The 23,935-nt window shown below is 41.1% G+C and overlaps 2 protein-coding genes across 8 annotated transcripts in view; both read right to left on the bottom strand.

The window, feature by feature from the left end:
• The window catches only part of LOC111172504 (heterogeneous nuclear ribonucleoprotein A1-like), a 52,922-nt gene extending 37,805 nt beyond the window's left edge, over nt 1-15,117 (bottom strand). The window contains 1 exon segment of the mRNA XM_089897911.1: nt 2-15,117. Within this exon segment, the coding sequence (XP_089754037.1) occupies nt 2-411 (410 nt within the window). The 5' untranslated portion in view covers nt 412-15,117.
• Nucleotides 1-21,598, bottom strand: part of HTR7 (5-hydroxytryptamine receptor 7) — a 123,287-nt gene extending 101,689 nt beyond the window's left edge. For 5 of the 7 annotated variants that reach the window (XR_016388115.1, XR_016388116.1, XM_089897910.1 and 2 more), the window contains exon 1: nt 20,695-21,598. Coding sequence is in view for 5 of the 7 variants with exons in the window: in XM_089897910.1 (XP_089754036.1) it covers nt 20,695-21,239 (545 nt within the window). In the remaining 2 variants the exon portion in view is untranslated. The remainder of the gene's footprint in view (nt 1-20,694) is intronic. The other 2 variants (XM_089897908.1, XM_089897909.1) reach the window with 1 other exon arrangement.
• Between the last annotated feature and the right edge of the window lie 2,337 nt (nt 21,599-23,935).

The raw sequence follows: 23,935 nt of genomic DNA on the forward strand, positions 1-23,935 counted from the left end.
ATACTGTTCAATATAATCTCTTAGGTGATGTTCTTCAGTGTCTTCTTTAATGCCACCAACAAAAATCTTTTTCACAGTTAAGTGGGCACCAGGTCTTTGAGAATCTTCTCTTGAGATGGCCCTCATTGGTTCCCCAGCTCTTCCATCCACCTTGTGTGGCCTTGCCTTCATGGCCGCATCCACCTCCTCCACAGTGGCATACGTGACAACCCGAAAGTCTCTGGAGCACCTGGTGCTTGGATCCCTCATTACCACACAGTCTGTGCATGCTCCCGACTGCTCACAATGGCTCCTCAGGCTCTCATCGCTTGTTTCAAAGCTCAAACCTCCGACGAAGAGCTTCCGCAGCTGTTCGGGCTCTTTGGGAGACTCTGACTTAGACATGACAGCAGTGGAGCAGGGGGGAGACATCAACGATGCTTACTTGGTGGCGTCCACAGGCAGAAAGCAGAATGGCCATCATTAAAAAGTCTACAAATAACAAATACTGGAGAGGGTGTGGAGAAAAGGGAACCCTCTTACACTGTTGGTAGGAATGTAAATTGGTGCAGCCATTATGGAGAATAGTATGGAAGTTCCTCAAAAAAAAAAAAACTAAAAATAGAGTTGCCACATGATCCAGCAATCCCACTCCTGGGCATATATCCAGACAAAATTATAATTCAAAAATATACGTGCACCCCTATATTCACAGCAGCACTATTCACAATAGCCAAGACATGGTAGCAACCTAAATGTCTATCAACAGATGAATGGATAAAGAAGATGTGGTACATATATACAATGGAATGTAGTGGTCAGCCATAAAAAAGAATGAAATAATGTCATATGCAGCAACATGGATGGACCTAAAGATTAGCATACTAAGTGAAGTCAGAAAGAGAAAGACAAATACCAAATGATATCACTTATAGGTGGAATCTAAAATATGACACAAATGAACTTATCTACAAAACAGACATAGAGAACAGACTTGTGGTTGCCAAGGGTGGGGGGAGGGAAGGATTGAGAGTTTGGGGTTAGCAGATACAAACTATTATATATAGAATGGATAAATGACAAAGTTCCATTGTACAGCACAGGGAACTATATTCAATATCCTGTGATAAACCATCATGGAAAAGAATGTGTGTGTGTGTGTGTGTGTGTGTGTATTATATATATATAAGTGAATTATTTTGCTATACAGCAGAAATTAATACAACATTGTAAATCAACTATATATCAATAAAATAAAATTTTTTAAAAAACCAAGATAGAACTCTTGATTTTCACCAACAGTTCTGCTACTCTCTTATTTGATCAACAGCATAACCATAGACTGAGTTGCTTGAGCCCAAAGCACATTAGTCATCCTTTTTTCTTCTCTGTCCCTCACCCCGCAGATCCAATCCATCAGTTAGTTCTGCCAGTGTGCCTCCCAGACGTATCTTGAACTCCTCCACTTTGCTCCATCTTCACTCCTCTCAATCATCTTTTATCTTAACAACAACAGAAGCCTTCCCATTGGTCTCCCAGCTTTCACTCACACTACTTTCCATTTCATTCTCCACAAAGTAACCACAAGGAACTATTAAGATTACAAACCAGATCATGTCACCCAAGACTTCAAACTCTCCAAGGCCTCCACTGCATTTAGAATAAAATCCAATCTCTTTACCTGTCCCAAATCCCAATATGAGTTGTGACCACTGCTTTACTCTCATCTCCTTCTGGGCTTTCCTTTGATCTCTCTACTCCAATCACACTGGCCCAGGGCCTTTGCACCAGCTGCTGCCTTTGCCTGGAATGTTCTTCCTCCTGATCTTCACATAGGCAGCTCCATCACGTTATTTACATCATGATGTATATGTCACCTCCTCAGACAGGCCTTCCATGATCAACCACTCTAACACATCACTCTGTTTTAATTCTCCATGTGGCACTTATTACTAATGAATCAGTGTGTGTGTGTGTGTGTGTGTGTGTGTGTGTTTAGTTTATATGTTTCTTGCCTATTTATTCTTACTAGAATGTAAGATTCAAGACAGCAGAGGCCTTATTTGCTTTTGCTGAGGATATAAAAAAGTAACCAATGAAGATTAAGTAATCAATAAATACTGAAGATGTGAATAGATGAATCCCCTAGGACTCCCATAATAAGAAAAGGCAATTTTTCTGTCAAGAAATTGGTAACATTCACAGGAAGACAGACAAAATGAAAAGGCAGAGGGCTATGTACCATATGAAGAAGCAAGGTAAAACCCCAGAAAAACAACTAAATGAAGTGCAAATAAGCAACCTTCCAGAAAAAGAACTCAGAATAATGATAGTAAAGATGATCCAGGACCTCGCAAAAAGAATGGAGGCAAAGACCAAGAAGATGCAAGAAATGTTTAACAAAGACCTAGACAAATTAAAGAACAAACAGAGGTGAACAATACAATGACTGAAATTAAAAATACACTAGAAGGAAACAACAGCAGAATAAGTGAGGCAGAAGAATGGATAAGTGACTGGGAAGACAAAATGGTGGAATTCACTGCTGCAGAACAGAATAAAGAAAAAAGAATGAAAAGAAGTGAAGACAGACTAAGAGACCTCTGGGACAACATTAAATGCAACAACATTCGCATTATAGGGGTACCAGAAGGAGAAGAGACAGAGAAAGGACCCAAGAAAATATTTGAAGAGATTATAGTCGAAAACTTCCCTAAGATGGGAAAGGAAGTAGCCACCCAAGCGCAGAGAGTCCCATACAGGATAAACACAAGGAGAAACACGCCAAGACACACAGTAATCACACTGGCAAAAATTAAAGACAAAGAAAAATTACTGAAAGCAGCAAAGGAAAAACGACAAATAACATACAAGGGAACTCCCATAAGGTTAACAGCTGATTTCTCAGCAGAAATTCTACAAGCCAGAAGGGAATGGCATGACATATTTAAAGTGATGAAAGGGAAGAATCTACAACCAAGATTACTCTACCTGGCAAAGATCTCATTCAGATTCGATGGAGAACTCAAAAGCTTTACAGACAAGTAAAAGCTAAGAGAATTCAGCACCACCAAACCAGCTCTACAGCAAATGCTAAAGGAATTTCTCTAAGTGGGAAACACAAAAGAAAAGGACCTACAAAAATAAACCCAAAACAATTAAGAAAATTGTAAAAGGAGCATACATATGAATAATCACCTTAAACGTGAATGGATTAAATGCTCCAACCAAAAGTCACAGGCTCGCTAAATGGATACAAAAACAAGATCCATATATATGCTGTCTACAAGAGACCCACTTCTGACCTAGGGACACATACAGACAGAAAGTGAGGGGATGGAAAAAGATATTCCATGAAAATGGAAATCAAAAGAAAGCTGGAGTAGCAATACTCATATCAGATAAAATAGACTTTAAAATAAAGAATGTTACAAGAGACAAGGAAGGACACTACATAATGATCAAGGGATCGATCCAAGAAAAAGTTGTAACCATTATAAATATATATGCACCCAACATATTAGCACCTCAATACATAAGGCAACTGCTAACAGCCATGAAAGAGGAAATCAACAGTAACACAATAATAGTGGGGGACCTTAACACCTCACTTACACCGATGGACAGATCATCCAAACAGAAAATTAATGAGGAAACAAGCTTTAAATGACACAACATACCAGATAGATTTAATTGATAATTATAGGACATTCCATCCAAAAACAGCAGATTACACTTTCTTCTCAAGTGTGCATGAAACATTCTCCAGGATAGATGACATCTTGGGTCACAAATAAAGCCTCAGTAAATTTCAGAAAATTGAAATCATATCAAGCATCTTTTCTGACCACAATGCTAGGAGATTAGAAATCAATTACAGGGAAAAAAACTGTAACAAACACAAACACATGGAGGCTAAACAATATGTTACTAAATAACCAAGAGATCACTGAAGAACTCAAAGAGGATATCAAAAAATACCTAGAGACAAATGACAATGAAAACACAATGATCCAAAATGTATGGGATGCAGCAAAAGCAGTTCTAAAAGGGAAGTTTATAGCAATACAAGCCTAACTCAAGAAACAAGAAAAATCTCAAATAAACAATCTAACATTACACCTAAGGGAACTAGAGAAAGAAGAACAAACAAAACCCAAAGTTAGCAGAAGGAAAGAAATCATAAAGAACAGAGCAGAAATAAATGAATAGAAACAAAGAAAACAATAGCAAAGATCAATAAAACTTAAAGCTGGTTCTTTGAGAAGATAAACAAAATTGATAAACCATTAGCCAGACTCATCAAGAAAAGAGGGAGAGGACTCAAATCAATAAAATCAGTAATGAAAAAGGAGAAGTTACAACAGACACCACAGAAATACAAAGCATCCTAAGAGACTACTACAAGTAACTCTATGGCAATACTCTATGGCAATAAAATGGACAACCTGGAAGAAATGGACAATTCTTAGAAAGGTATAACCTTCCAAGACTGAACCAGGAAGAAATAGAAAATATGAACAGACAAATAACAAGCACTGAAATTGAAACTGTGATTAAAAATCTTCCAACAAACAAAAGTCTAGGACCAGATGGCTTCACAGGTGAATTCTATCAAACATTTAGAGAGGAGCTAACACCCATCCTTCTCAAACTCTTCCAAAAAACTGCAGAGGAAGGAACACTCCCAAACTCATTCTGTGAGGCCCCCATCACCTTGATACCAAAACCAGTCAAAGATACTACAAGAAAAGAAAATTACAGACCAATATCACTGATGAATATAGATGCAAAAATCCTCAACAAAATACTAGCAAACAGAATCCAACAACACATTAAAAGGATCATACACCACAATCAAGTGGGATTTATCCCAGGGATGCAAGGATTCTTCAATATATGCAAATCAAGCAATGTGAAACACCAAAACAATTAACAAACTGAAGAAGAAAAACCATATCATCATCTCAGTAGATGCAGAAAAAGCTTTTGACAAAATTCAACACCCATTTATGATAAAAACTCTCCAGAAAGTGGGCATAGAGGGAACCTATCTCAACATAATAAAGGGCATATAGGACAAACTCAGAGCAAACATCATTCTCAGTGGTGAAAAACTGAAAGCATTTCCTCAAAGATCAGGAACAAGACAAGGATGTCCACTCTCACCCCTATTATTCAACATAGTTTTGGAAGTCCTAGCCACGGCAATCAGAGAAGAAAAAGAAATAAAAGGAATACAAATCGGAAAAGAAGAAGTAAAACTGTCACTGTTTGCAGATGACATGATACTATACATAGAGAATCCTAAAGATGCCACCAGAAAACTACTAGAGCTAACCAATGAATTTGGTAAAGTTGCAGGATACAAAATTAATGCACAGAAATCTCTTGAATTCCTATACACTAATGATGAAAAATCTGAAAGAGAAATTAAGGAAACACTCCCATTTACCACTGCAACAGAAAGAATAAAATACCTAGGAATAAACCTACCTAGGGAGACAAAAGACCTGTATGTAGAAAACTATAAGACACTGATGAAAGAAATTAAAGATGATACAAACAGATGGAGAGATATACCATGTTCTTGGATTGGAAGAATCAATATTGTAAAAATGACTATACTACCCAAAGCAATCTACAAATTCAATGCAATCCCTATCAAATTACCAATGGCATTTTTTACAGAACTAGAACAAAAAAATCTTAAAATTTGTATGGAGACACAAAAGACCCCGAATAGCCAAAGCAGTCTTGAAGGAAAACAACGGAGCTGGAGGAATCAGACGCCCTGACTTCGGACTATACTACAAAGTTACAGCAATCAAAACAACATGGTACTGGCACAAAAACAGAAATATAGATCAACAGAAGAGGATAGAAAGCCCAGAGATAAACCCACACACTATGGTCAACTAATCTATGACAAAGGAGGTAAGGATATACAATGGAGAAAAGACAGTCTCTTCAGTAAGTGGTGCTGGGAAAACTGGACAGCTACATGTAAAAGAATGAAATTAGAACACTCCCTAACACCATACAGAGAAATAAACTCAAAATGGATTAGAGACCTAAATGTAAGACTGGATACTATAAAACTCTTAAAGGAAAACATAAGAAGAACACTCTTCAACATAAATCACAGCAAGATCTCTTTTGATCCACCTCCTAGAGTAATGGAAAGAAAAACAAAAATAAACAAATGGGACCTAATGAAACTTAAAAGCTTTTGCAAAGCAAAGGAAACTACAAACAAGACGAAAAGACAACCCTCAGAATGGAAGAAAATATTTGCAAACGGGGCTTCCCTGGTGGCGCAGTGGTTGAGAGTCCACCTGGCGATGCAGGGGACATGGGTTTGTGCCCCAGTCTGGGAAGATCCCACATTCCGTGGAGCGGCTGGGCCCGTGAGCCACGGCCACTGAGCCTGCTCGTCCGGAATCTGTGCTCCGCAACAGGAGAGGCCACAACAGTGAGAGGCCCGCATACTGCAAAAAAAAAAAAAAAAAAAATTAAGAAAAAAAATATTTGCAAACGAATCAACGGACAAAGGATTAAGCTCCAAAATATATAAACAGCTCATGCAGCTCAATACTAAAAGAACCAACAACCCAGTCCAAAAATGGGCAGAAGACCTAAATAGACATTTCTCCAAAGGAGTCATACAGATGGCCAAGAGGCACATGAAAAGCTGCTCAACATCACTAATTATTAGAGAAATGCAAATGAAAACTACAATGAGGTATCACCTCACACCAGTTATAATGGGCATCATCAAAAAATCTACAAACAAGAAATGCTGGAGAGGGTGTAGAGAAAAGGGAACCCTCTTGCACTGTTGGTGGGAATGTAAATTGATACAGCCACTATGGAGAACAGTATGGAGGTTCCTTAAAAAACTAAAAATAGAATTACCATATGCCCCAGCAATCCCACTACTGGGCATATACCGAGAGAAAACCATAATTCAAAAAGACACATGCACCCCAATGTTCATTGCAGCACTATTTACAATAGCCAGGTCATGGAAGCAATCTAAATGCCCATCGACAGATGAATGGATAAAGAAGACATGGTCCATATATACAATGGAATATTACTCAGGCATAAAAAGGAATGAAATTGGGTTATTTGTAGAGACGTGGATGAATCTACAGACTGTCATACAGAGTGAAGTGAGTCAGAAAGAGAAAAACAAATATCATATTTAACGTATATATGTGGAACCTAGAAAAATGGTACAGATGAACTTGTTTGCAGGGCAGAATTAGAGAAACAGATGTAGAGAACAAATATATGGACACCAAGTGGGGAAAGCAGCAGGGGAGGGGTGTTGTGATCAATTGGGAGATTGGGATTGACATATATACACTAGTATGTGTAAAATGGATAACTAATAAGAACCTGCTGTATAAAAAAATAAATAAAACAAAATACAAAAAAAAAAAGAAGAAGAAGAAATTGCTAACAAAGGACTATCACCTTTGTGACCCAGAAAGGAAGCCAGAGTGGTAGGAGCCTGGCAGTATTCAGAAATCTATCAAGTATAAAACCGTGAGGTAATCTGTTTATTAAACGGGAGAATCTGCAAAGACTTCTCTTGAGAATATCAGAAACTTTTTCAAACCTAACGTATAGAACATACATCTCCCAAAATACAATTCTGAAATATTCAGGCAGCTGGGCTGGATTGATTATAGATGGATTGAAGCATGCCATTTAAGTCTCCCCATGATAGACTATAAATATTGATAGCCCCCTTTAGGTGGACGGTTCTGCCTGATGCTCCAGATGAAAGAACCATTGGAAGGAAGAAAGCTATCCAGCTGCCTCTCTTTGAAAGATTGGGAAATATTATCAGAATGCCCAGAAATACAGAATTTGAATCAGAACAGAGGCCAGGATGAAAGTGAGAATACAAACCGGCTAAATGGGCAAAAATAAGCTCCTCAAATAGATGCACTGGAGATGTTCCCCCAAAGTCCCACAGCTGCTCAGCCCCCAGAGGCTGGCATCCTGTACTTCAACAGGCAACATCAGAAGCATGAGCGCTTAGTTCTGACCTAGCAGTCCTCGTTTTGCAGCAGTCCTTAACAAGAACTCTCCAGGCACAGAAAGGCTGTTCAAAAACAGACCATAGAGTACTGGGGGTTTTATTGATGGAAGTGCTCAAACTAGCCAATTGTTTGCAAACAGAAGCTAAATGACTCATAAACTCTTTCAAGAAAGGTCATATCGCACAGGGATTGACTGCAAAGCAACATGTACAACCTAACTTTTTAAAGGTCCAAATTTTCTGGTGTGTGAATAAAATAATCTTAATTTAGGCTCAACTAGATAACCTCTTGAGGACGAGGCTGCGTCTTTATTCAGCTTTGTATCCCCACAGTACTTCAATACCCAGTAGGCAAACAACAAGGGTTTGCTTAGTAAATAAATCTCACCCCCACCATCTCCTCTAGCTTGCTCGCCCATGTATCCTCTCTCTCCCTCTCACCTCCCCTCCCTCTCTTTCTCTCTCTCCATCCATATCCCCACCACCTACCTAACCCTCTCTCCACCCCTCTTCTCTCTCTCTCTCACACACACACACACACACACACACGTATATACACTTGGCCTCTTTGTTAGGACCTCCTACTCATCTAACTTAAAACTATGAAGATGTGGATCTTAACATTCCACAGCGACCTCACCTTGACCATAACCCCAAAGCTAACAGATGGACTGGAGTGGGAGATACCATGGATGAACACTAGAGAAAAATGTGACAAAACACATCTGGCCCCAAGGATATTAGATAAGAGACTACGGACTGATATGAATATAATAATAATTATTATTAACATCATCACTGTCCTGTCTGAACAGCAGGAGAAAACACTTATCACTTGACATGGTTCAGAGATGATGTTCACAAAGCCAACACCCCTCTGAGCTGGAGTCAGACCTTCCCTCAGCCAAGCAGGATTCACTGCTTTCCTCCTGTGTGCTCTTAGGCAAGTTACTTAACCTCTCTCAGCCTCCCTTTCCTCATCCTGCAGGAGTAGCAGGGATGAGAGTAACCACAGAGTGGTCATGGGGATGAAACGAGATGCATCACATAAATCCCGTGGCACTGGGCCCGGCACATAGTACGTGCTCAATAAATGATATTGCGACTGTCAGTTACTGTGCTTCCCTACTTGGGTATCTCCTTCATGCCTGACACCTATGGCTTTCCTTCTGGGATGCATGAGCTTGGTCGAAATATGTTTTGTTCATTGAAACGAAAAGGATCTGGGATTTTTGCTTAATTTTGCCTGCCTTTTCACCCTGCTTCATGGCACAGCAATGATGACAATAAAGAGCTGACTCCTGGCTCTAAGCTGCTAAGTCTTTTGCATCACTAGGACTTTGTTTATGTCAGTGTTCCTCACCCACGTGGAGAGCAGAAAGTGACTCACCAGCCTACTATGGCTTGATGGGACGACCCCTTGGGACTGTCCCATTGCCTCCACGCTGCTTCTGTTTCATTATACAATCTCCTGACTCTAATTTGGTTTCCCTAAAAAACTTCACCAAGAAGAATATTTCATAAGAAGCTGGAGAATAAGAAGGCAAGGCCAGGGCTTCCCTGGTGGCGCAGTGGTTGAGAGTTCACCTGCCGATGCAGGCGACACAGGTTCGTGCCCTGGTCCGGGAAGATCCCACATGCCGCGGAGCGGCTAGGCCCGTGAGCCATGGCCGCTGAGCCTGCGCGTCCCGAGCCTGTGCTCCGCAATGGGAGAGGCCATGGCAGTGAGAGGCCCGCGTACCGCAAAAAAAAAAAAAAGAAGGCAAGGCCAGACATTTGGGAATCAGAGGCACCCACCTTCCTTCTCTTCCTTCCTTCCTTCCTCAGTCAATCCACACAGATTAACTGAACACCTACTATGTGCCAAGTACTATGCTGGGGGCTGGGGATTCAGTCTCCAACAAGAGAGACCCTGGTCCTACCATGCCTGCTGTATGGATGACCCCACAAATCATGAATCCATTACAATTAATTTCACAAACCAGTCATTACAAATTGAGGTGAGCGCAAGAAAGAAAACATGCAGGGAGTTATAAGACTGTCTAAGGTAGTCTGGGGATTCTCGGAATGCTTCCATGAGGCAGTAACATCTAGTTGAGGACCTGTCTGAAGAGTGATAAGAATGAACCAGCCCAAGAGGCACATAAGTGTGTCAGCAGGGTGGGGTGGGGAGTAGGCAATAAAAAGACTTGTGAAGTCCCTGAATTGCAAAATCTCAAGGAATAGAAAGAAGCTCAGAGTTGCCAGAATATGGGGGGGTGGGGGGGGGAAGGGGGGCAGGGGAGGAAGAGAGACGATCTACACGATAGTTAGAGAATTGAACTGACTTGAACAGAATCTTTGGCAGAAGTCGGCAAACTCCAGCAGGGTTAAATCTGGTCCCTTCCTGTTTTTGTATAGCCTCCCCACACACACCAGCTAAGAATGTTTTCATATTTTTAAATAGTTGAAAAAAATTAAAAAGACTAATATTTAATAACATTGCGAAAATCTTATGAAATTCAAATTACAGTAGCCATAAATAAAGTTTTACTGGAACACAGCCATGCCCGTACATTTACATATTGTCTATAGCCGCTTTCACATTACAGTGGCAGAGTTGGGGAGCTGCGACAGAGACTATATGGCATACAAGCCTAAAATATTTACTATCTAGCTCTTTGTGGAAAAAAATTGCCAACCCCTGATCTAGTGAGATAGGCAGAAGTCAGATTATAAGATCTTTTAAATCATATTAAAATTTTAGGATCTTATCCCAAGAGCAGGGGAACTCATTAACCCATTAAAGAGTTTGAAGAGAACAGCATAGTTCAGCAGCGCCCAGACCTGTATGCACACTGGGTTAACCTAGGGAGCTTCCAGAATATAATGCATGAGTCTCACTCCCAGAGACTGTGCATCGGTTGGGTTTGTGTACGGTCTGGGTATGGGCTTTGGAATTGTTTGAACATTCCTAGGTGATGCTAATGTGCAAGTAAACTTTGGGAACCGTGGATAGAATCGCATTTGCATTTGTACAAGATCACGCTAACTCAGGGCTTCTCCCTCTGGCTGAATACACATTAGAATCATCTGGGGGATATTTTCAAAGATACTGATGCCAAGGCCCACCCAGACCAATTACATCAGGATCTCTAGAGATGGGCTCCGAGCATTGCCCAGGTGATTCTAACGTGCAGCTAAGATTACACACTCTGCATTAATGTGCAGCAAGGGTAGATACACGAAAGCCCTGGGAGGCTGCTTCGCATGGTCCAAGTGAAAGATGGCAGAGGCCTGGCTTGAGTGTCTGGCGCTGGGACTGGGGAGAAGAAAAGTGAAGGGACAGTGAGCAGGACTTGGCGATGCACTGGTGACAGTGGGGGGCTGGGTGGAAAGTTTCAAAAGTGATACCTAAATGTCTAGCAAAGCAAATGGGTGCAGCCTGATGCCATTTATTGGGATGGGAACCTTGGAAGAGGAAGAAGTTTGGGGGGTAAAAACATTAGTTCTGTTCTGACATCTTGTTAAAAGGGAGCATGCCTATGATGGAATTAGTCAGATTGAGGCTATAAAGAAGGCTGCATCAAGTCACAAGAGGCCTTGAATGCTATCTTAACAATGTTCTCTTTATATAGCAGACAATGGCTACAATGATGTAGAGGAACACATATGGGCTTTTGATTCAGATGGTGTTCCTGCCACATACAGTGTGTGTGTTCCCTCAGCTTCCTCATCTACAGAATGGGATTTAAAATGTTCACACTCTGTCTCCTATACCTTTGGCCAGCCGACCTCAATGACAGCACAGGCCTCAATAAATGCCCTTACAAAGGTGTTGTGAAGATTAAATGAGATATTATGTGAATCTCTAGAAATTTATGTAGCACAAAAGACCCTCAAAAATGGTAGTTGTTATTCCTAAAGGAGAATGACACAGTGACACCTCACAATGATGTTTTAGGAAGTGTATATGGACAATGGTGTGAAGGATAAGCCCATAAGATAAGAAACTGGAGCTTAGGTTTAGCAGTTATGACAGACAACATGATGGTATCTGTTCATCAATCAGTAAGAAGTCAGAGTCCCGCAATCCTGTGGAGTCCACAGTCCTCCAGAATCCCGGCTACCCTCCCAGTGCACTGCTTCTCCTTCCCAAGTGTGGCTCTGGTTGTCTGTCTTGACCAAGATGAAGGCCAGAGCTCTAGCCACCATACTCACAGCCCAGGTGACAAGATGGAGAAAAAGACAGAAAGAAGAGGATTCTATCAACTCTTAAAGTGTATATACAAGCTGAAAATTAATTTTAGAGATGAGCAAGAATGACTTCCTTCAAAGATAAAGGGGATCCAGAGAAACCAGAATGCACCCTGCACTGCTGATCACAGCAGAATTAAGGCCAAGAGCAGAACTCAGATCATCGAAGCAAATGAGTCATAGTACCTGGCAAGGAAGCAAGGTTTCAGCCAGACACCAGTCAGAACTAAAGATTATGGCTCTTGCAAGTTAGCCACAGGAGTTCCTGTAACTGTGGACAACCCAAAAATGACCCCTGCCCTCAAACATGAGGCTAAAAACTAATGGATGCTGAGAGCATTAAAACAATAACTGTATCCGCTCAGATTAACCATACATCTGATGTAAATCCATATACACCTCACAAGATGTCATCAAATAAATACTTCTGTCCCTTTAATGTAAAACAAAATACATATGTAGGAAAGTGCCTAAAATATACATGAATATTTTAATAGTAATTTTTAAAGTGAACCCTCATGTAACTACCTCTACAGGCAAGAGATAAAACATTACACCACCTCAAAAGCACACCTCTCTGATCACAACACCCCTCCTTCCCACCCAGAAGTAATTAACTACTATCCTTGTTCTCGTGATGTATACTTCCTTCCTTTTCTTTACGATATTTACACTTAATGTATGTCTCTAAACAATGTTGTTTCTTTCATTTTTATATGAATGGAATCATGTGTTCTTCTGGACTCCACTTCTGCTCAGCATTATGTTTGTGGCCCCAAAGAATTTATGGGTGAAATTACATGACGTCTGACATCTGAGTTAAAATACTGTGAGGAAGGAGGAGTTGCAAAGTATACTTTGAATACGGTGGTCATAAATTCATCACTGTTGAAGCTAGGCAATGGATAGATTAGGCTCTTTATACTATACTCTTGACTCTTAAATAAGTTTCAAAATTTTTATAATAAAAAACTGTTTACATTACTTTGTGAGATTCATTTTACTACAACAATTTTCATTGCTGTATAGCAACAGTTTTCTAAGTAAGGTCCCAAAACCAGGAGCATCAGAATCATTGGGGAATTTGTTTAAATGAAAATATGCAAATAATTGGGCTCCACCCCAGACATACTGAACCAGAAACTCTTGGAATGGGGTCCAGTAATCTGTGTTTTAATAAGTCCTCCAGATAGTTCTGATGCATGCTCAAGTTTGATAACCACTACTCGATAGTATTCTATTCTGTGAATGTTCCACAATTGATTTATCCATTCTACTACGGATACACTTATATATTATTTCAAGTTTGGGAGTTTCAAGTTTGTGGATATTATAAATATTCTTGTACAAGGCTTTTGGTGACCAGAGTCTCTCTGACATATACCTAGTGGTGAAATAACAGAATCCCAGAATCATAGGGTGTATGTATCATCAACACTACATGATAATGGCAAACTATTTTCAAAGTAGTTCACCAATTCACAGTCCCACTAGTAACGTACGAAAGTTCCCTCTGCTCTACATCCTTGCCAATATTTGGTATTTTTCAGACATTTTAATTGTTGCCATCTTAGAGGGTTTAACACTTTTAAGCTATCCAAGTTAGGATCAAAAAACATGTATTAGGGAACAGAACTCCAGACATGAAATCATAGTATTGCAAATATATTAGTTGGTGGGCTTACATGGAATAGGCCTGATGTAGGAAGAATTCGGCATGATGGAGAAACTGAAAAAGGTCAATATGACTATACTATGGAAAGCAAGGTGAAATACAGTACAAAATGTTGTTGGGAAGTAAGGGAGGAATAAATCAGGGAACTTGTAGGTGTGCTAAAGACTTTGAATTGTATTCCTAGTGAAATGAAAAGCCAATGAAGGGTTTTAAGCCAAAATTTACATCATTATATTTCTATATCTGCATACATTTAAAATCTTTCAGGCACACATCCACTTCTACCTATGATGGGGTTGCTTAATGCTTCAGACCAATGCTTCTGCTGAAAACAACTAGAAAAGCTGGATAAAGCACAAATACACACACACACACACACACACACACACACACACACACCCCTGCCTAAAGGCATAACAGAGTTTTTGAGAAAACCAGGAGTGGAGAGGACAAAATCCTAGAAATGAGAGAACCACAAAGAGATAAGCCAAAATTCTGCAGCCACTCTTTCCCTTGGGACATTTGCCTAAACTAGGTGAGGGGTAAGGAGCTGAGGATCCAGGCAAAAAGCCTCAACAGAAATGCTATTAAGAGGCAAAAATACCAGAAGAAATTTTGGTAGTCTCTTGAGGAAAGAAAAACAAAAATTAGAGACCTGAGATGCCAAGATCCAAATAAGAAGGAAGGAACAGAAAACTATGCCCAACACTTGGCTGGTATTCCCCTCAAGACGTTTGCTGAATTCTGAAGCTGTGCAGGGCAGGAGGCTAAGAAGCCAAGGAGAAATCTCCCAAAAAAACTTTCAGTGAGAGTTTTGATAGTCTCACACTGCTAAGGAGAGAAAGAAACAGAGTTCTGAACTAGCCAAGGGGAGAAGTCATTGAGAACCCCCTATGCTCTTAGCTGAAGTTCCAAGAAAGCTACACCCTAGAAAGTGGCATTGGCCAGTGGCAGACACAGCTTTATCAAAACTAAAACAAAGCCTACAGTCAGCTAAGTCCCTAACTGGATTACAATCATCAGTCCCCCAATATGCCTGCCTAGAAGCTATTTTCTCTGGAGTAGAATAACATCATATACAACATCCACAGTTTTCATACAAAATGTTGAGTATACAATTAAAGTTTATTAAGCATGCCAAGACACAAAGCCAAAACCCAGAGCTGGGGGCGGGGTGGGGGGGGAGAGATCACACACAAAGAAACCACAAGTGATTCAGATATTAGAGTTGGTATTAAAAGAGTCTAACTATGATTAATATGCTCAGAAGTAAAATAACAAGTTGGAGAAATTCAGTGAAAAGGCAAAGAATTTCACCAGAGAGTTAGAATCAATAAAAAGGATCAAATGCAAAATATAAAAAAATCAAATATAATTTCTAGTACTCTAAAATTAAGAACTCAATAGATAAGACCAAACAACCTATTAAACAGAGCGGAAGAGATGATTAATAAATTGGAAGGTAGGTCAAAATTCTTCAAAGCTGAAGAACAGAGAAAAATATAAAATGGAAAAGAAAGAAAAGAGTGTAAGATACATGTGTGATAAAGTAAAACAATCTAAATTATGTAACTTTGAAGACGTAGAAGAAGAAAGAAGAGGATAGTAAAAGTATTTAAAGAGACACTAGCAAACTGATTAGAGATATCAATACACAAATACAAAAGTTACTAAGAACCTCAGCAGGGTTGACAGCAAATAAACAACAGAAAATAATCAATAATGCCAAACCTAGGGACATCACAGAAAAATGTATAAAAACTAAAGACAAAAAGAAAATCCTGAAAGCAGCCAGAGGAAAAAAGACACATTATCTTCAAAGAAGTAATAACAATGTTGGTAAATGACTAATTTTTCAACAGAAATGATGGAAGCCTGAAGATAATGGAATAATGTTTTAAAGTGCTGAACAAAAACTCAAACACAGAATTCCATACTTAGAGAAAATATCATTCAAAATGATAGTAAAATTAAGACATTTTTAGATAAGTAAAAACTGAGAGGATCTGTCACCAGCAAACCCTCACTTTAAAAAATGCTAATGAAAGTCTAACAGGCATAAGAAAATGATCCCAGACGAAGGCATGACAATATAGGAAAAAATAAAGAGCAGTGGAAAAGGTAACCATGTGGGTAAATAAGAATGAATATTGACTGCTTAAAATAACAATAAAGATAATATCTAATAGGTTTTTTAAATATGTAGATTAAAATGCATGGCAATAACACAAAAGATGTCAGGGGGGTACATAGAATTAAAATTCAATAAGGTACCTTATTATCCAGTGTTATATTTACCCAAAAGGAATGACAATATGTACACAGGATGACATAAATAAATATTTATAGAAGCACTGTTAGTGATATATAGAAAATGGAAACAATGCAAATGTCCATCTACAGGTGAACTGATAAGCAAATTAAATGGAATACTACTCAGCAAAAATAAATGAATAAAACATTGACAGGCTAAAAACTATGGGTGAATCGCACAGCAGACATTATTATTGAGCAAAAGATGCCAGATTTAAGAGTACACACTATACGATGCCATTTTATGAGGTTTTGTCCAAGAAAAACTAATCTATGATGCTAACAGTCAGGACAGTGGTTATCTTTGGGAGTATTAGAAACTGGAGAAGAGCAAGAGGGGACCTCTAGGAGGTTGGTGATGTTCAATTTCTTGATCTAGCTGCAGATTACCTCCATGGGTTCACTTAGTGGAAATGCATCAAGCTCTACATTTAGGATTGCTCACTTTTCTGTATGTATTTCAAAAAATCGTTTGAAAATATATTTCGTAAGTACAGAAAGTTATATGCAGGATAACAAGACTGTATCAAGCACCAAGATTAAGAAACAAAGTATGACCGATATCATTGATATGTATGTTACTCCCACCAGAGATAACTACTCTCATGAATTTGGTGCTCACCATTCCTCTGAACTATTTTATACTTTCACTCCTTATGTCAGTTCACCTAAACAATATATAGAACTGTTTTGCATGTTTTTAAACTGTATATAAAAGATAATTTGACTTCTATTGTTTAAAGATTATTCTAAAAAGGGCACAAGGAAACTTTCCGGGATGACAAAATATTCTATATCTTATTTGGAGTGTTGGTTACATGGGTACATACATTTGTCAAAACTCATCAAAATGTACATTTAATATCTGTGCATTTCACTACAGGGAAATGTTATCTCACTTAAAACCATTTTTAAAAAAATAGATCATTCTAGCTTCTTCATAGGCAATGGATGAAGACTGGACAGAAGTGGAATCAGGAAGGCCAGTTAAAGTATTACAGCAGACCTAGTGAGGGTCAAACGCACCTATCTGAGGAGTAAGGAAATAAAGTCAGGTTGTGGTCACAGTTCTTTGAGCAGCTTAACCGTGAAGTGGAGCAGTAACTGGAGGGAGGAGTGAAGCCAAAGAAGGAGTTCTTAAAATGGAATATCAGGCTTGACCCTGTTGAGAGGCAACACTGAAGGCAAAGAAGAGATGAGGACTCAAGGGAAAAACCAAGTCCTCCGGAATGTGAGAGGGAATAGGATGTGAAGTGCAGGTGGTTTGGTCTTTGCTGGGATACAGTTTCTTCTTGTTTTTTAACTGGAAGGAAATAAAAAGGGTAGAGATGCAGGAAAAATTGTTTGGTGGTGGAAAGACAAAGTAGTTTCCATCCAATGGCTGCTACTTTTTCAATGATCATGGGTCACTATCTACAAACGGTGGGGATCAGAGTGTTGAAGCCTGTGAAGAAGAAGGGCATGAAATTCCATTGGAAAAGGCTGGAAAAGCATCCCAGCATGGTGGGGAGGCGTTAAGAAAAATCAAATGTTCCATTTTAGACAGGTTAAATGCCCAACAGGTTACCAAATTCTTGTAACATAGCATGGGCTCAGAATATTATTATTCATCTTTGCTTATGCTGCACGAAGCATAGCATAACACCTATTAGGTACCCGAGAGAGAATGGATAAATGAATGAATGAAGATTAAATTTTTTCATATTTTCTTAGCACATTTTTATATCATTGGCCATATTCCACAATGGAACTGAAGAAAAAATAGAAATAATGCACCTTATCAATCAACCGATAACAAATGCATTTTCCTTTTTCTCATTTTTAGTTCTGTGTGTTCTTGGAAGAAAGGCAATCTGTGTCTTCCGATGCTATAAATTCTTCATTTTATCTAAATAAATGACATATTCATCTTCTAAGATAACTGTTAAGCAGAATTCACCAATGGGGCAATTCTCATAAAAAAACTAAGAGACAGAATCTTTATTCCTATGTTAACACAATTTGTGACAATCAGAAGGATAGAGTTGACAAAGAAATTAGAAGCTCTGGCCAAGGTGGATGGACCTAGAGTCTGTCATACAGAGTGAAGTAAGTCAGAAAGAGAAAAACAAATACCATATGCTAACACATATATAAGGAATCTAAAAAAAGAAAAAAAAATGGTTCTGAAGAACATAGAGGCAGGGCAGGAATAAAGACGCAGACGTAGAGAATGGACTTGAGGACATTCTCAAGGCGGGGAAGGGTAAGCTGGGACTGGAATGAAGTGAGAGAGTGGCATTGACATATATACACTACCAAATGTAAAACAGATAGCAAGTGGGAAGCAGCTGCATAGCACAGGGAGATCAGCTTGGTGCTTTATGACCACCTAGAGGGGTGGGATAGGGAGGGTGGGAGGGAGATGCAAGAGGGAGGGGATATGGGGATATATGCATATGTATAACTGATTCACTTTGTGATACAGCAGAAACTAACACACCATTGTAAAGCAAGTATACTCCAATAAACATGTTAAAAAAAAGAAAGGATTAACCTCATCTCTGTACTGGAGATGTTCTTGCTGCTGCTAAGTCACATGTGCATCATGAGTAAAGAAAACCTTTAGCTCATGTACAGGAATCTCAGCGTGGTCCCACCCAAACCTGGTCATTCTAGGAGACAAATTAGCACACTGTGCTGTTTGTTTATCATTTATCAATTACGAAATGAAAAAAGCTTATAAATGCATTACTTGCAGCAGAAATTATTATTCGCTTTATTACACTAAGTTCCATTTAAAAGGACTCCATTCATGCAAGAAGCACCGTTTTCGCTGGATGAACAGTCGGATTTTTACGCTTATAATTCAAGCGTATACTTACTGTGTATATTGAGTGCACTCTCCCAGTTCCTGTTGCCACAGCCAGACTGCAGTCAGGCTGTAAATGCATATCTGTGGTCATGCTTAACTACAGTCATTCAGAACTTCAGCTGTCAAGTTTGGAGCTAATATTCTCACATATGCAGTTCATGCTCTACTCTTAAAAATAATTCCTTGTTTGCTATTAGAAGCTCCTAACATAACATACAAAATGGCAGGATCAATTTTTTAAAATAATCTAGATCTTTAACTAAATGCAAATACAATGTATTTTTCTTCCCTGAAAATATCCCCTTCTTTCAGTAACTATAAACCCTGGCCAAGCAGTAAAATAGCACAACATGTTAAATATTAAAAAACAAAACAAACAAACAAAAAAACCCCACACACACAATATAGCAGTGTTTACAGGGAGGAAAAGGAGGAAAACCTCAGTTTTGTGCTACACCATCCTTTGAGACACTCTCATTTTAAGTGTGGAGGCATCAATTACTTCTCCTTTGCTGTAAGGTCTACACATTTAAAGGTTCTGTAGGTCCACTAAGAAAATAAGCAACTGTTTCTCTGTATCATTAAACACAACAGGATACCAGCCTGTGCTGGTTTTAAAACACTAGCAAAATTCCAACTGTGAATATTAAGGTTTGACTATTTCAGTCTCCAGAGAAGCAGAGAGTTGTTTTGTTGCCAGAGCATTAGGACCGTACTTCAAGTTGTCAACTGCACAATATTTCTAGGACCAACGACTAGCTCCTCTGCAGAATCTTGTAATCCTAGAGTCTGAAGAAACCTTGCAGGTCTCCTATTCCAATCTGACATCCAAGACAGGAATTTTTCCCCCAGCATCCCTGACAGACAGTCAGCCTCTGTTTCAATTACTCCAGTGGGGGAGTTCTCAAGAGAAGATTCCCAAGTGATATGATGAAATGCTAGAACCAACCATTCAGACAGGGAATAAGGCTCCAGTAAGCCTGGAGGATACAGACAGCCTTGCCAGACAGTAAAACCAGACTTCCAAAAGAATGTGACTCAGAATCAGCAATCATAGAGGTGCAACGTTAAAACATGTAGACCCCCCAATTTTGGGGCCATTCTAGGTCTTTTTATTGGCCTGAGAAGTAGCTTGTGCAATCAGGAAAGCAAGGTGGCTTTTCTCCCGCTGATTTCTTAAAGTAAGAACTGATTCTTTCAGGCTCACAGCAAGGGTTTGTCAGGCTCAGAGAGGATCAAATCCCTTCCTTCTGAAAACCAAGACAAGGGACCCCCTGGTGGAACTTCTAACGCTTAAAATGCTCTTAACTTTGGTCTTAAAATTCTCACTACCGTAAACCAGAACATTTCGAGCTCTTCTTTTAAAGGTGTATATAGGCTACGCTGTAACTGAAGTTGTTTGGTTGGTGTCGGGTTGATGTGTGTGTGTTGGGCGGGGGGGGGGGGGGGGGGGCGTTAAGCGCAGCCCTTCCTCCCGCAGGGGAGTCTGGTTTATCCGGCCAAGAAAGGCAAGTGTGTGGGGCTGAGCTGCCAGCACATCCCCAGGCGGACCCCGGGACGGGGCAGCCCGGCCCTTACCTGTCGATGCTGATCACGCACAGGGTCATGATCGAGGCCGTGCAGCACATGACGTCCATGGCGATAAAGACGTTGCAGAAGAAGTGGCCAAAGATCCACTTGCCCCCGATAAGGTCGGTGACGCTGACGAAGGGCATGACCGCCACGGCCACGGAGAGGTCGGCCAGCGCCAGGGACACGATCAGGTAGTTGGAGGGCTGGCGGAGCTTCTTGACGAAGCACACAGAGATCACCACCAGGCAGTTGCCGGCGATCGTCAGCAGCGTGATGAGCGTCAGGATGGAGCCGATCACAACTTTCTCGGCTCTGCCGTAGTTGATCTGCTCCCCGCAGCCGGAAGCATTGTCCGGGAGTGCGTCCCAGGTGGGCACGGGGCTGGCCGTTACCTCAGGGACCCCGTGCAGCAGGTGCGGCGCCCAGGAGCCCGCGACCGGGCCGGCGCCGTCGGGGCTCAGGTCGGGCAGCCCGCGTCCCACCTCTGGCAGGAGAAAAGAGCGGAGGTGCCCGTAGAGGTCCGGGCGGCCGCTGCTGTTAACGTCCATCATCGTGCCGCTGTGCGTCGCTGCCCATGGAGCCGGCGCCCTCGCCACGCGCTCCGGCTGCCGGCCCGGGGGCTTCACCTCGTCGGTTCCGCTCCGCTCGGCCCAGCCATGGGGCCCACGCAGTCCGCTGGAGGGCGCCCCGGCTCGGCCTTGCGGCCCCGCACGTCCCGGTCCCCCAACAGCAGCGGACGACGCGGGAGCGCGGCCACCCGGGGACTCCCTGCGGGAGGCGCCTCCAGCACCCGACGGACCCCCGGGACGCGCGGGATCGGGGGCCGGAGGGCCCGGCTCGGCTGGCCGCACCGCACCGCTCGTACCGCTCGCAGACTTCAGCCGCCGAGTGGCTCGGCCGAGAGCGCCCGGGAGGCAGCGGCAGAAGTTGCGGAGAGCGCCCCGCCCCTCGCGCCCGCCGCCGCCGCCGCCGCCGCCGCTCCCCTGCGGCAACCGCGCCGCGTCCCCGTCGCCGCCGCCGCCGCCGCCGCCGGCCGCTGCCCGCCCGCCCCGGGCTCCGGGACGGATTTCCCCGGCTGGACAGGGGCCGCCGTCTCTTCCGCGCCCCCCGGCACTGGGCGGGGGGCGGTGCTCCACGTGCCTCCCGGGATCCCGAGCCGCTTTGCCCGGGGATCTTCCGCAGGAGGCTCACACTCCCTCCGACAGACCCGAACCTCCTCACTAGTGAACGACAGTTTGGTGGGGGAGGACTAGGGAGCCCGCGGACGCTCGGACTCATTGCAAAATGAAGAACCCGGGGAGGGATTTTTTTTTCTTTAATCTTGATTTAAAATAAACCTTTCTTAGCACTCCACCAAGCAACAGACAGACACTTCCGTTTCCTATTTTGACCACTGATGGGAGAAAGCGAAGATGGAAAAAAGAGAAGCGGCTGAATGGGGGTGGGGGTGGGAGCTCAGAAGAAGGAGAAAAGGGAGAGGGAGGGACGCCCGGGTCTTGACACCTAGGAGATGGGGGCTCTGGGGAAGGGACTTCCAGAGGGCTTAAACCCATTGTGACCAACACTCCAGGCGTCTAGAAACAGGCTTCTCAGCTCTGAAAATAGACCTTGGCTGCTTTTACATTCAGACTTCAGTGCCTAATATATTAAAATGAGGGTTAATTCTCCCATGGCATTCTGGAAATCTTGCACGTAAGAAAAGAAATGACCGGTTATAAATGTTTTGCAGAATCCTGGGTGTGTATGTTGATTTAATTAATGCCTATTGCCTAAAATCCCCTTGGTATTGAAACCCTGTCAGAGTGGCTGATTTTTATTATGTGTGAGACTTATTTCACTCCATTTTGTTTAAAGATTTTATCGGAAGCCAGCAGTGATTTCTTTAGTCTAAAGACTAAGAATAATCAAATCCGTTTTCTTTTCTAGTTAGATCCTAGCGGATCATAAATAAGAAAAGGAACAGAAACCTCAAAATGTATTGATGTGAGTGCTGGGTAACACTCTTCATTCTTCAGGGTGGGTGTTAGCCCTGTTTTTCCAGATAAGGAAACACAGTTGCTATTGCAATCAGCTGGTAAGTAAGAGGTTTCAAACCCAGGTTTATCTGATTACTATGTTCATATTCTTCCCTCTACACATTCCAAAAAAAATTTTTTTTAAGTAGAAAAAATAAATCCCTAAATCATGGGCCAATGCTGACAGCTCTTTCACTACTGTGAACATGTCAGCGGCTCTCCTCTGTCTGGGGTAAGCGGATCAACACATTCAGAGAAAGAGTGCAGCGTAACATGTAGACCACAAAAAAATACTATTTCATGGTTAAGAGGATGGGTGAGGAAATTTCTTCAACCTTACTTAAGTTAGTATTAAACATAATTTCAGACAAAAGAAAACTAGTTTGTAGCTGGAAGGCATCTGAGAAACCATTTGTTCACCCTGCAATACAGAGAGGGAAATAGAGGCTGGGACAAGTTTAATGACTTGTCCAAAATCACTCATGACTGCATTGAAACGTCTCAGGTTTTTGGTTTTTGAGGTTTAGAATTGTCTCAAGGCCTCTTAAAAATTCCTTAAGGTGGTAAATTTCACAAGCTACTTGGGACTTTTCTCATTTTAACTTTTTAACTTATTTTAACTCATTTTGACTTTTCTCATTTTTTTATCCCCCTTGAGTAATCAGGGTCAGCTTACTTTATGTCTTGGCTCTTTTAAGTAATATTCCACATTAATTAATTATACAAAGAATTTGAAAAGCAATATTTTTTATTTGAGTTTAAAGTCAATATAATTTGCCCCCTACACTCTGGTCAGCCCTTACCCAGCCCACTTATGTTTCATAGCTGCTTCTGATGTTTTTTGCTTTTGTTTTTTCATTGTAGACATATAAATGCACCAAATAATCAGTAAAATACTACTTTCAAATTTACTTCCTCTTCCATTTGCAATATAGCATCAGGTCCAAACTCCCCTTTTTATACAGAAGTCACTTATATTGTCCCTGGTGATGGCTGAGTGTATTTCCTAAGAGTTGCTAGGTTTTTAATTTATAAGCTATCACAGTGCATAAACACAGTTATTGAAAATCTTAGCTTCTGCAGCATTACCTTGCTATGTTGAGTTTAAATTTCATCTATCATTGTATCATTCCAAAATCCAGACAGAACAATTTGGAATTCTTTCTGTTTCCCTCTAACATTGAATAACAAATAATCATATCTTAATAAAAATATTAAAATCTCATTTATCC

Source organism: Delphinapterus leucas, chromosome 16 (genome assembly GCF_059928025.1).
Source record: "Delphinapterus leucas isolate spDelLeu-1000000601 "Yukka" chromosome 16, BTC_Dleu_Yukka2, whole genome shotgun sequence".
In the NCBI taxonomy this organism is placed as follows: domain Eukaryota; kingdom Metazoa; phylum Chordata; class Mammalia; order Artiodactyla; family Monodontidae; genus Delphinapterus; species Delphinapterus leucas.